Source organism: Perna viridis, chromosome 7, assembly GCF_037379345.1.
Source record: "Perna viridis isolate PV_CMFRI_1.1 ecotype Kerala chromosome 7, ASM3737934v1, whole genome shotgun sequence".
Lineage (NCBI taxonomy): Eukaryota > Metazoa > Mollusca > Bivalvia > Mytilida > Mytilidae > Perna > Perna viridis.
Window position 1 is genome coordinate 12,022,319 of NC_142451.1, and position 12,903 is coordinate 12,035,221.

A 12,903-nucleotide genomic window follows, 5' to 3' on the forward strand; every position below is an offset into this window, starting at 1 on the left:
TGTGTTCATAAGGTCTTGCATATAAATCTTTTTTTTTTAACTTATAAATTAAGATATCAATCACTGTCATAGATGTTAACCCTCCCTTTTTCTTCGGGAGTCTACCGTTATTTTACCTTTTGACCTACAATGAAAAAGTCTCCTGGATCGGAGGCATCGATCTCCTGGTTTCAAGAATTCCTCTTGTAAAAACCTCCTGTAATTGAAATTATCAAATTTTCGTCAATTTTTGTCCGCCATTTTTGTTTATGTCAACAACCTTGTGGGTCAGCATTATTTACAATTTCGAATGGATAGTTATGTTAAGATTTTACAAACTTAGTGGTCGAACACAACTTGCCGTTACATATTTCTGATAATTTTACTGACTTTTTGAAAAGAAATTCCCTGACAATCAAATTGCAGAGAAATTTTAATGTAAAAGGACTAAATGCACCCAAATCATGAAGCAGGTTATCGCACCCAGTCTTGATGCTACAAATGTACAGTGATTGAAAACTGTAAACGGAAACCATTTAGTATTTTATGTGATGAAAACAATGGTAGGGGTGCCAGAAAGTGTTACTCTTGTTCGCATTTTTAAAGATGGAAGCAGGTCCATCAAAACCAGATTCATTTACATTGATGAACATTGGAACTGGGCAAATCTATTTTATGCCATACCAAATATCACTTCTGTGAATACATGCATGATTCATTTTGTCAATTCATTTGTATATATCAGGTATTTATGGTTTCGAAAAAAATATTTAAAATCCTTTGTTTTATTTAATTTAGAACATAACAAAATTTAATTTATAACATAACAAAATATGTCTTTAATGTCTCCATGCAAAATCTCCCGCAATTTTATGATGGATTGCAGGAGATCTCCCACAATTAGGTTTGACTATGTTAACAAGTATGATCACTATATACTTATTTTACTGTTAAGGACAATATATTGACCTTGATGTGGTAATTGACACTCTAGTTACTAGGGATTATAAATTTAGTTTCTTCAATTATGTGTACATTTACTGTTTTGTTTGTTTGTTGGGGTTTAACGTCCGAGCAGCAATATTTCAGCTATATTCAGACAATGAACATGAAATGGATAAAATGAACATGAAATGATAAAAAAAAAAGGATGGGTCACAAGGACAACAGGGTCGACAAATTTTGATTGCCACTAGAAAAAGGGGGGATGGGTAAGGTCGGGCAATTTAGCCTCCTGTGGCGGAGCGCAAATGTTCCTACTCCTATCGAATACCACAGCAGGGTTCTTTAACGTGCGAGGAACGTGGCATCTTTCCCAACACGGTGCACCACTATGGTTTGCGGTCAGGTTTTCCGTATTATTGCCAAACAACCCCAGCATGTAACATGCCAGGGGTACTCCATTCCACCACCTGGGGCACACATCCCAGTTGCTCTGTGGGCAGAGCGCCTAACCCCCGGCTAGGTTTCTGAGCACTATTTAGTCGCCTTTTACGACAAGCTTAGCGCGGCTGCAGGCCTATTCTTTTAAACACCCGGTCCTGCACGGGGATACATTTGCTGTTTTTGGTCATGTTGCTCTTGTGTAAAATGGCTAACAGAATGGTGAATGTGGGTGTGGCAGGTGGGAAAAATATTTTCATAGCATTTTTCTCGGCAAACATAAATCACATCCACTAGATATTTAGCACACAACTTCAGTATGGGGTTTCATATTGTAGGATACGATTACAGGTCTGTTGCTCTTCTATTTCCTGTTTACTGATTTGGTGTATTTTTCAGCTTTACATCAACTAGGTTATTTCTGTCTGACCCATTTTTCTATTGTTTATATTACAGAGGTCTCCTGATAGCAATGATCTTGTCTTTGATCTGGATCATTATAATGCGATGGGTTGCTGGTATTATGGTTTGGTTCACAATACTGGCCTTTGTTGCTCTGTTTGGATTTGGTATGTATTATATGTATCCTTTACATATTTTTTTGTAAACTGAGAAATTTTAGTGTAAAGTTTTCCAATTAATTAACTACTTTTGAGTTTTGTCCAATGAAAACTTTTTCCATGAAAATCTTTGTAACATTTTTTTTAGTAAACCTAAAAGTGTTTAAGTAGCAGACTTTCTAAAAATCAGACAGAAGGTGATTAATGCATGTCAAAAACCCACCAAAGTCCGTTTTATTTCTTACTCAGAATCAGTTACAGATCACATAACCAGTCATAGTTTTTCATTTGGTTGTTGCACTTTTGAGATGAAAATTTGTGTAGATTGTACATGAAATGTGCACTTTGCAAGAGTTATCGTTCTTGATTTGGTTTCATTCGGTTGATTTTAGTGGGAGATAAATATATGACTTTCTAAAAAGTGCAGATCTGAATACAGAATAGGTTGTTGTTATGTGAAAGTACAGCATACGTAGGCTGAAAAAGCATTGTTTGTTTGGTGGGTTTTCTTTACCATGAATCACTTTACCATTGGCAGTGTCAGAGGTGTCAGAATTTTATGTGGACTGGTACATAATGAAAAGTAGCAGGAACATAAAGATGTTACTTACACATCATTCTTATAGATAGGATACATAATTTAAAAATTGTCTTGTACACGCATGTGTCTGAGGTTGAATACAGTAATTGCCTTGTCTTTGTCTAATGTTCCATTTCAAATGCAGACCATATTTTTTACTTATTCAGTTTAATGAGTATGATAACCATTCAACTGATTTAAATGACAAGACTATTTTATGTATAGTATTTTGCTAAGAAAACGTTTTTTGTTTTTTTTTCAGACCTTAGCCTCCAGGCATAAATTATTAAGTTTTGCTACTCTGCACACTTTATTTTCTTACAAATAAAGTCTATTATTATTATAGTCTTTAATATTTTCATCAGCAAAGCCTTGGTGCATCTTCAAAACAACAATTAAATTTGAAAATTTAAAAAAAAAAGTCACTTGAGCAGAATGAGAGTTGTACTGACTGTTACCATTTGTCAACTTCCTATTTATAGAATGACATTTGTTTATTTGTAGTTACTTGGTACTGTCTATACAACTATATTACTCTAAAAGACACCAATGAGACCTTTACCATCCATTTTGCTGTTATGCAGTTCAACTTTTCCAAACCAAAGATGTTTCTAGCATTTGGTATGTTTATGATGTTATCTGGACTTTAATACAGTATTTAGAAATTACTTGGAATTTTATAACCCCACTCAATGAGTTGGTGGTGTATTGGAATCGCCATGTCTGTCCATCATTCCCCTTCTCTGAATAGTGTATTGGAATCGCCATGTCTGTCCATCATTCCCCTTCTCTGAATAGTGTATTGGAATCGCCATGTCTGTCCATCATTCCCCTTGTCTGAATGGTGTATTGGAATCGCCATGTTTGTCCATCGTTCCCCTTGTCTGAATGGTGTATTGGAATTGCCATGTTGTGTCCATCGTTCCACTTGTCTGAATGGTGTATTGGAATTGCCATGTCTGTCCATCGTTCCACTTGTCGGAATGGTGTATTGGAATCACCATGTCTGTCCATTATTCCCCTTGTCTGAATAGTGTATTGGAATCGCTATGTCTGTCCATCATTCCCCTTGTCTGAATAGTGTATTAGAATTGCTATGTCTGTCCATCGTTCCCCTTGTCTGAATAGTGTATTGGAATTGCCACGTCTGTTCTGTCGTTCCAGTTGTCTGAATGGTGTATTGGAATCACCATGTCTAGGGGTGAGTTTGTGACAAAATAATTGCTTTTCCCACTGTCTAACAGATTTAATGGAGCAGGTGTGAGATGATAATTTCTTAGGTTATTAGATCCAGACAAACTCTGACAGGTTTGTGACCCTATAAGTTTCTAAAAAGAAAATTTTAACTTAATAATAAAATAAGAACACTGACCCCAATGTCAATAGGTATCCTTAATTGCTTGATATAATTCATTCATGATATTTTTGTAGGTATTATTGCTGCCATTATTTTAGCAGTTGTCCTGCTGATATTGTTATTCTTGTGTGACAGAATACGGATAGCTATTGCTGTGATAAAAGAAGGTAGTCGGTAAGTTTTTGTCAATAAAGATGTTTTGTAGGTTTAAGGTTTTATTGATAACTCAACAATACAGATTCTGATTATATAGTAAGCTATTAAAAGCCTTAGTAATAAAATGAACAAGAATTTGAGCTTCAACAAAGAAAGTTCAGTTGTAAATGATATTTTGAAAAATCCTACGGATTATTAGTATATCTTTATCTTTGTAACTCACTATGAAATTTGTATGTTTTATGTTATTATCAGATATTGAATCCTAAAATCAATATTTGACTATTAAAATAAATAGTTTTAGAAAGAACAATTCCTGTATTAATACTTCTGTGTATTCCTATGTAGTAATATATGTTGTCAAATATATTGACACTTTATAAATTCCCCTTTAATTTCAATGATGAAATGTAATTTTCCAAAATAAATTCTAAGCCAATACACAACCAATTTTGATGAAATATGCATTAAATAACCAGAAAATATTTGTGCAGTTATTGTCTTTTTAATTATATATTTCCTATGTTTTATTTTGAAATGGGAATGATGTAATTTCATTTCTAAATTACGACTTCTTTAATTTATCTGTATTTTATCTGATAGTTATATGTTTTTTTGTATCTTTGGACAACTGTACATATTAAGTGAGAAGACGGGTCAAACTGGTTTAATTTACAAACAACCTGCAAATGTTTCCTTTTACTTTTATAAAACATTCCATGAAAATTGATTGGCTTCAGGTGAACTCTATTTCTGTAAAAAAATGTGAATTAATGAAAAAAGTATTGAAAAAAATTAAGAAATTTTAAAAATTCCTTTGGCTATTTACTAATTATACATATCCTGGTAGCTTCCTATCTTGGGGTAATGTAATTTTATAATGACAAAGATTTAATTTAGGAAGTTATTTTAAAAGTTGTAGAAACTGCTTCTCAGGAAAAAGTATGGTTATTTTGAATAAATTTGTTCTTTAACTATGAGAAAAAAAACAGCTGAGTTCTGATCCTGTAGATGAATTTACCCTATTTGATACATGTACCTGGAAGCATATTCGAGTTTTGTTATTATTGCAAAGCTGTTGATTTCTTTCTGGAAGGATACAATTATTATCATCAGTGATCCAAAAAGATAAACACAGACACTTTCTTTTAAGATTCCAGGAAAAATTCAACCATTTATTATAAAATTGTTTTATGGTATAGGGACTATCACATCAGTGAAGACTTTGTTACTTCCATCAGTGAGATTCTGAATTTTGTTTTATATAAAAACATTGAATTAATACAAATTTTTACTTGGCATGCAGTTTAATTATCATAATTTCACAATATAGAAATTTAATCTATAAGAATATCATGCATAATATTTGTGTATATAGATTTGCCTTATTTTCCTCAAATATGACCTTGAATGAATATGCTTTAGAATTTAAAAGTAAAAAATATAGGTCACTGAAAGAGAAAGAAATTTTGGAGTCACTAAAGTTTTTCTTGATATATTACATTAAAAAAATAAATTTTTTATTGAACATATTCCCACCAGTTATCTCCCCTTAAAAACAGACTTTTTTTCCAACTAATATTTGTAATTTTGCCATTACAGTCTATGGTAAAAATTCTTTAAAAATAACTAATATTCCCAGTGTGTTTTTTTTTGTATGTTTCAATGCAAAAAAAACAGTATGATGTTTCAGGGCACTAGGGATGATGTTCACACTGATATTTGTATATTTCAGAGCAGTGGAGACTATTATGTTTATTCTGATTTTTGTATGTTTTGGGGCAGTAGAGATTATTATTTTCACACTGATTTTTGTATGTTTCGGGGCAGAAGGTAGTATGACATTCACAGAAAGTATGATGTTCACACTAATTTTTGAATGTTTCAGGGCAGTTGAGAGTATGATGTTCAAACTGATTTTTGTATTGATCAAGGCAGTAGAGAGTATGATGTTCATTCTGATTTTTGTATGTTTCAGGGCAGTAGGAAGTATGATGTTCACAATTATTTTTGTATGTTTCAGGGCAGTGGAGAGTATGATGTTCTCTCTATTTTTTGTATGTTTCAGGGCAGTAGGATGCATGATGTTCACAATTATTTTTGTATTTTTGAAGTATGATGTTCTTACTGGTTTTTGTGTATTTTAATAGCAGTAGAGAGTATAATGTTCACTCTATTTTTTGTATGTTTCAAGACAGAAGGGTAAATGTTGTTCATTCTGTTTTTTTTATGTTTCAGGGCAGTAGGAAGTATGATGTTCATTCTGATTTTTTTATGTTTCAGGGCAGTAGGAAGTATGATGTTCACATTGATTTTCCCATTATTTCCTTATGTACTACAGTTAGCTGTAATAGGATTCTGGATAACAGTTGCAGTGTATCCTTGTGTAGGGGTATTGTTACAGTTATTATTGACATTTGTAGACACTTAGTTTTTATATGAACACAAGATTGTATATACTGGTACATGTAGCACTATCATTGTCATTGTGGCCATTAATGTCCATTTATCATTCATAGACACTTGGTTTTGCATGATAACTTAGATATGAAAATATCTTGGTAAACGTTTATCACCAAAGAAAAACTGGTTTGATTTTTGGGGTTATTTTACTTACTGATTTGTAATTTATGAAATTTATTATAAATAACTGATAGCTTTTGTCTTCACAAATTTTAAGTGGTTTTAGTTTAATAATTTTCATAACAGATTTGTGTGTCCATACTTGTCAAAACTCTTTAGGGTCCAACATTTGAGGTCATATCAATATGGACTTGGTGGAGCATTTTGTTATACCCAGGAGTATACTCTTTAATCTTGTTTGTCCATCTGGCTCATCATCACGTTTACCATTTTCTCAGCAACAACTTGTCACTTGATAGTTTGTTACATGCTTTATGTAGGTGTACCATATTGTGGGATTTGATGTCTTGTTTGGAAAACTTCATGTTTGATGGCTTCATATTTCGACCATATTCTAAATTTTTGTTGTAGGAGGGTATCGCTAGTGGACATTTAGAGTTCTTGTCGTTATTGGTTTTAGTAGAGTCAGATGTTAAAACTACATGTATTTGTCTTGGTTTGGTATGACCTTCACTATAAATGTTAGAAAGTTGCTCTAGTTTTCCAGTCAGTCTTATTGCATGAAGTTTTTAATTCAAAATTATTTTTCAGATTGAATGTATTAGCATCTACTGGTGATCATATTTGTGAGTTCTATTTTGGCCTAATAATTCCTACCACAAAAGTAAAACTTTTGAAAGTATTTCAATTTATAGAATGCTTTACCTGATATATTGCAATCATCTTAATTGGACTGTCTGTCAGTCTGTCCATCCTAACACTTTTCAGCAACAGATTTCTCAGTTTCTATTGGAGGGAATGCTTAGATATTACTACTGCATGATGACTTTTAGTTGTCTCCCCTTACTAAGTACCTAGCTTGTCTTTAGACTGTTTACCATACAACCTTATTTGACAGAAATGGTTGAATGGGGATATTCATAGCACAGTCATGTGTTTTGAATACATAACAAATTCGATCATGATCACTATGGTTCTTTAGAAGTTAGAAAATGATTGTGGCTATGAAAACTGCATAGAGAAAAGTTTTTTTCACACCTGTTAGATGTTTAAAAAGTGATAAAACTGTACTAAAAATACCGGCTTGTGATATTTTAAAGAAACTTTATAATTTTCCTAAATAATATTAAGATTTTTAGCCAGTACTGGAAGAACACAGAACTTTAGTGAATTCAATGGTAGTGACTACAGAATGACAAATGGCTCATGGAAGTTTGAGGAGATTAAAACAGCTTCCAGTAGATACTTTGGTGATATTGGATGTAAAGATGAGGTAGTTGTCTATTTTATTTACTTTTGATTGTACATGTGAAGTCTTGTAGCTTAGTCAGTGGGTTTAAATTGGAGTGTAAAATTGAATAATTGTTACTTTAGATTTTGATATTTGTTGATTGTCAAGATTAAAAGTTGTTATTAATCTGTTTATTGGTAATCCAATTATGGCATTATTTATCCTTTCAATATATATTTAGTATGTCTCCCCCCAACTTTTGTGGGGAGACATATTGTTTTTTACTTGTCCATCGGTCCATCTGTTTGTGGGTCTGTTTGTCCGTCAATAAGTTTGTCAGTGCAACTTCTCTGAAACTACTGAACTGAATTTTATGAAACTTAGTATGTAGAACATCATTTGTAGTCATGCATATTAACATGAAAATTTTGATACCCTTATTTTTGTAGGATTTGTGCCCCTTCTAACTTAGAAATTGCCTAAAATCCTCATAAATCACTTTGTCAGTGCAACACCTCCAAAACTATTGAACTAAATTTTACGAAACATGGTATAATGCAAGAACTTCATATGTAGTAGTGTATATTACTAGGAAATTTTGATACCCTAATTTTTGTAGGACTTATGCCTCTTTTAACTTAGAAATTTGCCAAAAATCCTCATAAATTACCTTGTCGGTGCAACTCCTCTGAAACTATTGAACCAAATTTTTACAAAATGTATATTGTAAGAACATCATGTGTAGTTGTGTATATTACCAGGAAATTTTGAATATCCTAATTTTTGTAGGAGTTGTGCCCCTTTGAACTAAAAAAAAAATTGCAAAAAAATCCTCATAATTATCTTATCAGTTCAAATTCTCTGAAACTACTAAACCGGTTGATACTGCAAGTGGATCCAGTTTGTGGGACGGGGGGAGGGGGGGAGCCATATGTTTTTGCAGACAAAAACAAACTTAATATTTTCATTACTTTAGTCAAGCAAAATATCTGATAGCTGTTGGTGCTTGACGTCTTTTTAAATCAAAACTTTGAAGAAGATCTGATGGTTTCACAATCACTTACAATTTTTGAATATTTGATCATGTATTAGAGATATAAAAAAATCTGTCAATTAAAGGAAAAAAGTACAGTTTACCAATAATATAGGAATATGATAGAGAAAAGAGGAAGACAGATAAAGTATGATATTTTAAGGAATGATGGTGAATTTGATTTCCTTGCGTGTAAAGCGGGGGTATTTACTGATAGCCCTGCCCGTCAGTCTGTACTTCTATTACACGGTTGGATACCCTCTTATGTGTAGTTACTCCTACACCTTTTAATTAAACTTTCACAGAATATTAATTTTATAATTCTTTAATGTTGAAGATGTGCACTTCTTATTTCAGATTTTCATCTGAATGTTTTTTTTTTGGGTGCTTCAAAGAAAGAGTAATCAAGGGAACCAAGGTTATACTGTAATCAAAAGAATGTAATCCAGGGACAAAGACCAGACATGGAAAACAGACATACACAACAAAGAACATAAAGTAACTAAAATCATACATATAAAGTAACAAAAGCAAATGAGCAAATCGGACTCCACTAAAAACTGGGAGCATGGATCAGGTGCACCGGTAGGGTAAGCGTCCTCTGCTTTTCTAGAAACACCTGCTGAGTTGCTCATAAAAAGTCAAGTCTGGGGTAGACAAAAGAGGAAAGGAAAACTATGACCCGTTGAATAAATCAGTTTTCATGGTGCTGATGGATACACCATAGTGATCGACGAGTTCATGATGACGACCATAAAACTTCTGTAGTGATGACTTAATCTTGTAGCAACATAACCCTGTTCCAGAAGTCTATTTGTTAGAGTTCTAGCGTGATACAAAAAGTCTGCATAGTTTCGGCAAGCTCTGGCATAATGTACGAGTTGTGATACAGACGGATACAAACGGATGTTGCCACAGATGAAAGGAAAGTTGACAATTCCTAATGAAAAGTCATCACGTTTGTCGTAAATTTTGGTCAATAGTTTTCCTTTACCATCGATTTCTAAGTGTAGGTCAAGATATGAGGCTGACTTCAGTGTCTGTAGTATCCTTTATCTGAAGTTCTTTTGGGTAGATGCGATGTATCAAATCCCTGAAATTAGGATTGTTTAAAGATAATACTTCATCTATATAGCGGAAACTGCAAATAGCAAAACATGGTCTTTGCCTTTTATGAATAAATGGTACCCATCTCTTACCAACAAGTCCTCCTACATCATATGACAGATTTTGACATTATCTTCACAGAATTTTTATTACATATTCCCATTGGGTATTGCTTTTTAAGATTTTGAATATTTGTTTAAAATCTTACATAGTAACACATGTCATTCAACACAGGGATCAGGGTAGTGAATATTGCTTACAGTTTTTACTTTTCAAAAATTATACTTTCTTTTAGTTGAAGCTAAAGCATAATTTTTATGCTTTAAATCATCTTCTAAAATAAACATAAAGCTGTGATATCATTACAACAGAGACATTTTCTTTATGGAAAATAGTCCTAATAATGTTAGCCAATCAAAACAAGTCTTACTAATCAAATTAAACTATTTGGGATTGTCTCTTGTATAAATAAAATTATAATCTTTTCATTTTAAGCCCAACAAAACAAGCAATGAACTGTGTACTTTTCTGAAAAGCCAAGAAGAAAAGTAAGTATTTATTTTTTTTTTTTAAAGTCTATCCTATAATATTTTTACCACTAAAATTCATGAATTTTATGTTGGAACATGCTGATTCAGTATAAATGACTGTTCTCAAAACCTATAGTATCGAAATAGAATCCAAAGTCAGCACCAAGAAGTTCTAACGTGTGCAATACAAGGAATCAAACCTTGGTATTTTGTGAATTTTAAAATTTATAATAGTGCAAATTTCAATAAGTAATATATGAAATGATTCATGGTCAGATAAGCTGATACAATGATGATGTTCTGCAGATGAGTTGGGTGCTTGATTAAATGCCAATCAACTAATAATATCACTGATGAAAATTAAATTTTTTTATCATTCTACAGATATTTGAATTGATTTCTACTAGAGAGTTTAAATCATTATCATTGTAAGTGCTTTAACACTTACAGCAAGTCAAATAGTTAACTTCACGGGATAGAGTTGGTCTTCCCTTTATCTGATCAACTTCCGTAGATAATTAACTGGACAATTGACAAGGACATTGATATATCTATCGGACAGATTTAAATACTTATGGAATGATAGAAAGTTTACAGTGAATACTGTAGTTAACTTCAGAGGATAGAATTGGTCTTACATTGATTAAACAACACTCAACTTAGTGAATTCCCTAGGTAGTTTACTGGTTTACTGGATAATTTGTCACACAGATTTAAGCTTTCTGTCTAATTTAGGTTAAAATACATGTTAAAAATGAAAGCTTAAATTTCTGTCTTAATTGTCAGGTAATGGTCATTCAATAGGAAGAGAATACCAACTCAATTTCCTGAAGTAAACTTTGTTACTTGTTGTAACTGGTAGAATACTGTACTTTTTCTAAAATATGTTCCAAAGCTAAGTGACTAAGAATAAAACACTGCTTTGAGTGCAAGACAAAAATCTGAATCAGACTTTTTAAAGATGATAATACTGCTTTTGAATTGACAACCTAAATTTAATTGGCAGCATATTTATGTCCCAATAGTTCTTTGTACACTTCTGAACCCTGTCTGAAACAGAGAGTTGATGCAATGGTTGCAAGTTCAAATTTTGATTTCCAGTCAATAACTTTTACCAAAAGTTAATCAATAGGTGTATAAATGTCAGAAAAAATGTTTCCGCAGCAGACAAGGTACTTTTCCAAATTTGTTTTCATAATTTTCTAACTTCTCTTTCAGTTTTGTCTTCTACACCCAGATTTACAATCTGTTCATGTTATTTTGGTTAGCCAACTTCTGTATTGCCCTTGGACAGATGACGCTTGCTGGGGCTTTTGCATCATACTACTGGGCATTCAATAAACCAAAGGATATCCCAGCATTCCCGCTTCTAGGATCTGTATGGAGGTGTTTTAGGTAGGTAGATTTCTGCAGATGCCAAATTAGCTTGAAGTGGTAATTTTGCCATCAACATTCTTGTGAATACTCAATAAACAAGAAATTATCAGGGTGATTAAATTGATTTTGACAAAAACTTAGTACATATCTAGCTAGCGCTAAAATAATTTTTTAAAGTGAATTTCAAAGGCACAGAATGGATGCTCTCCCCTTTTTGCTTTTCTTGAATTTATTTGAGAATCAAGATTTTGATATTCTAATATTGTATTTGATGAATGAAAAGCAGTTAAAAACCAGGTCATTAATTTCATATTATTTGTTAATAAAACCATATTAATTACCAGGTTCTCAAAAGGAATATTATTAGGATATTCCTAATATTCACTGTATGTAGATATAAATTAATTTGAGATAAATACTGTTAAATTATTGGTTAAAATAATTTTGTTATATCTCAATGGATAAAAAAAAATATTGACACGCCCCTATTTAGTTAAATTCAGAGCTACTTCTCTCATGTTTAAAGATAAAAATATGTTCTAAAATTAATTTATAGGAATTGGCTATGATAAAAATTTTGTCTTTGCACTTTGCGCAATAAACAATATGCACATGGAAAATTTATGTTATTTTTCAATAGATAAAATTTTTATCGTAGCCAATTCTTAAATCACAATAAATTTAATGTAGCTGTACGACGCTGCATTACAGCCAGTAATATAGTTAACTTAAATAATAAAAGTTGGTCTAACCATGATTAATTGATATCAGGTCTTTGGTAGTTAACTGCACAATTAAGTGGCTGTCCTTGTAAAAATCAGGCAGTTCCTATGATCTGGGTGGCATAGGGTAAATTTTATCCTATTGATGATTTTTCTAATGTAATGGATACATCAAATGTATGTCAAATAGTATAAAGTTGTTTTAAATCAACAATAGATGACTCTGAAATTTATTTTAAAATTCTCCAAATTTTTCAAATTAAAGACTTATGTCCCTTTCTTCAATGAATTTCAATGCTTTCTAT

General features: G+C 32.1%; 1 protein-coding gene across 4 annotated transcripts in view; it reads left to right on the top strand.

Annotated features, from left to right (window-relative positions):
- The window catches only part of LOC148611356 (choline transporter-like protein 2), a 117,524-nt gene that overhangs the window by 29,947 nt on the left and 74,674 nt on the right, over positions 1-12,903 (top strand). For all 4 annotated transcript variants that reach the window (XM_088591816.1, XM_088591815.1, XM_088591819.1 and 1 more), the window contains exons 10-16: positions 1,819-1,931; positions 3,007-3,123; positions 3,934-4,033; positions 6,299-6,391; positions 7,730-7,871; positions 10,465-10,517; positions 11,718-11,894. In XM_088591816.1, the coding sequence (XP_088447942.1) occupies positions 1,819-1,931; positions 3,007-3,123; positions 3,934-4,033; positions 6,299-6,391; positions 7,730-7,871; positions 10,465-10,517; positions 11,718-11,894 (795 nt within the window). The remainder of the gene's footprint in view (positions 1-1,818; positions 1,932-3,006; positions 3,124-3,933; positions 4,034-6,298; positions 6,392-7,729; positions 7,872-10,464; positions 10,518-11,717; positions 11,895-12,903) is intronic.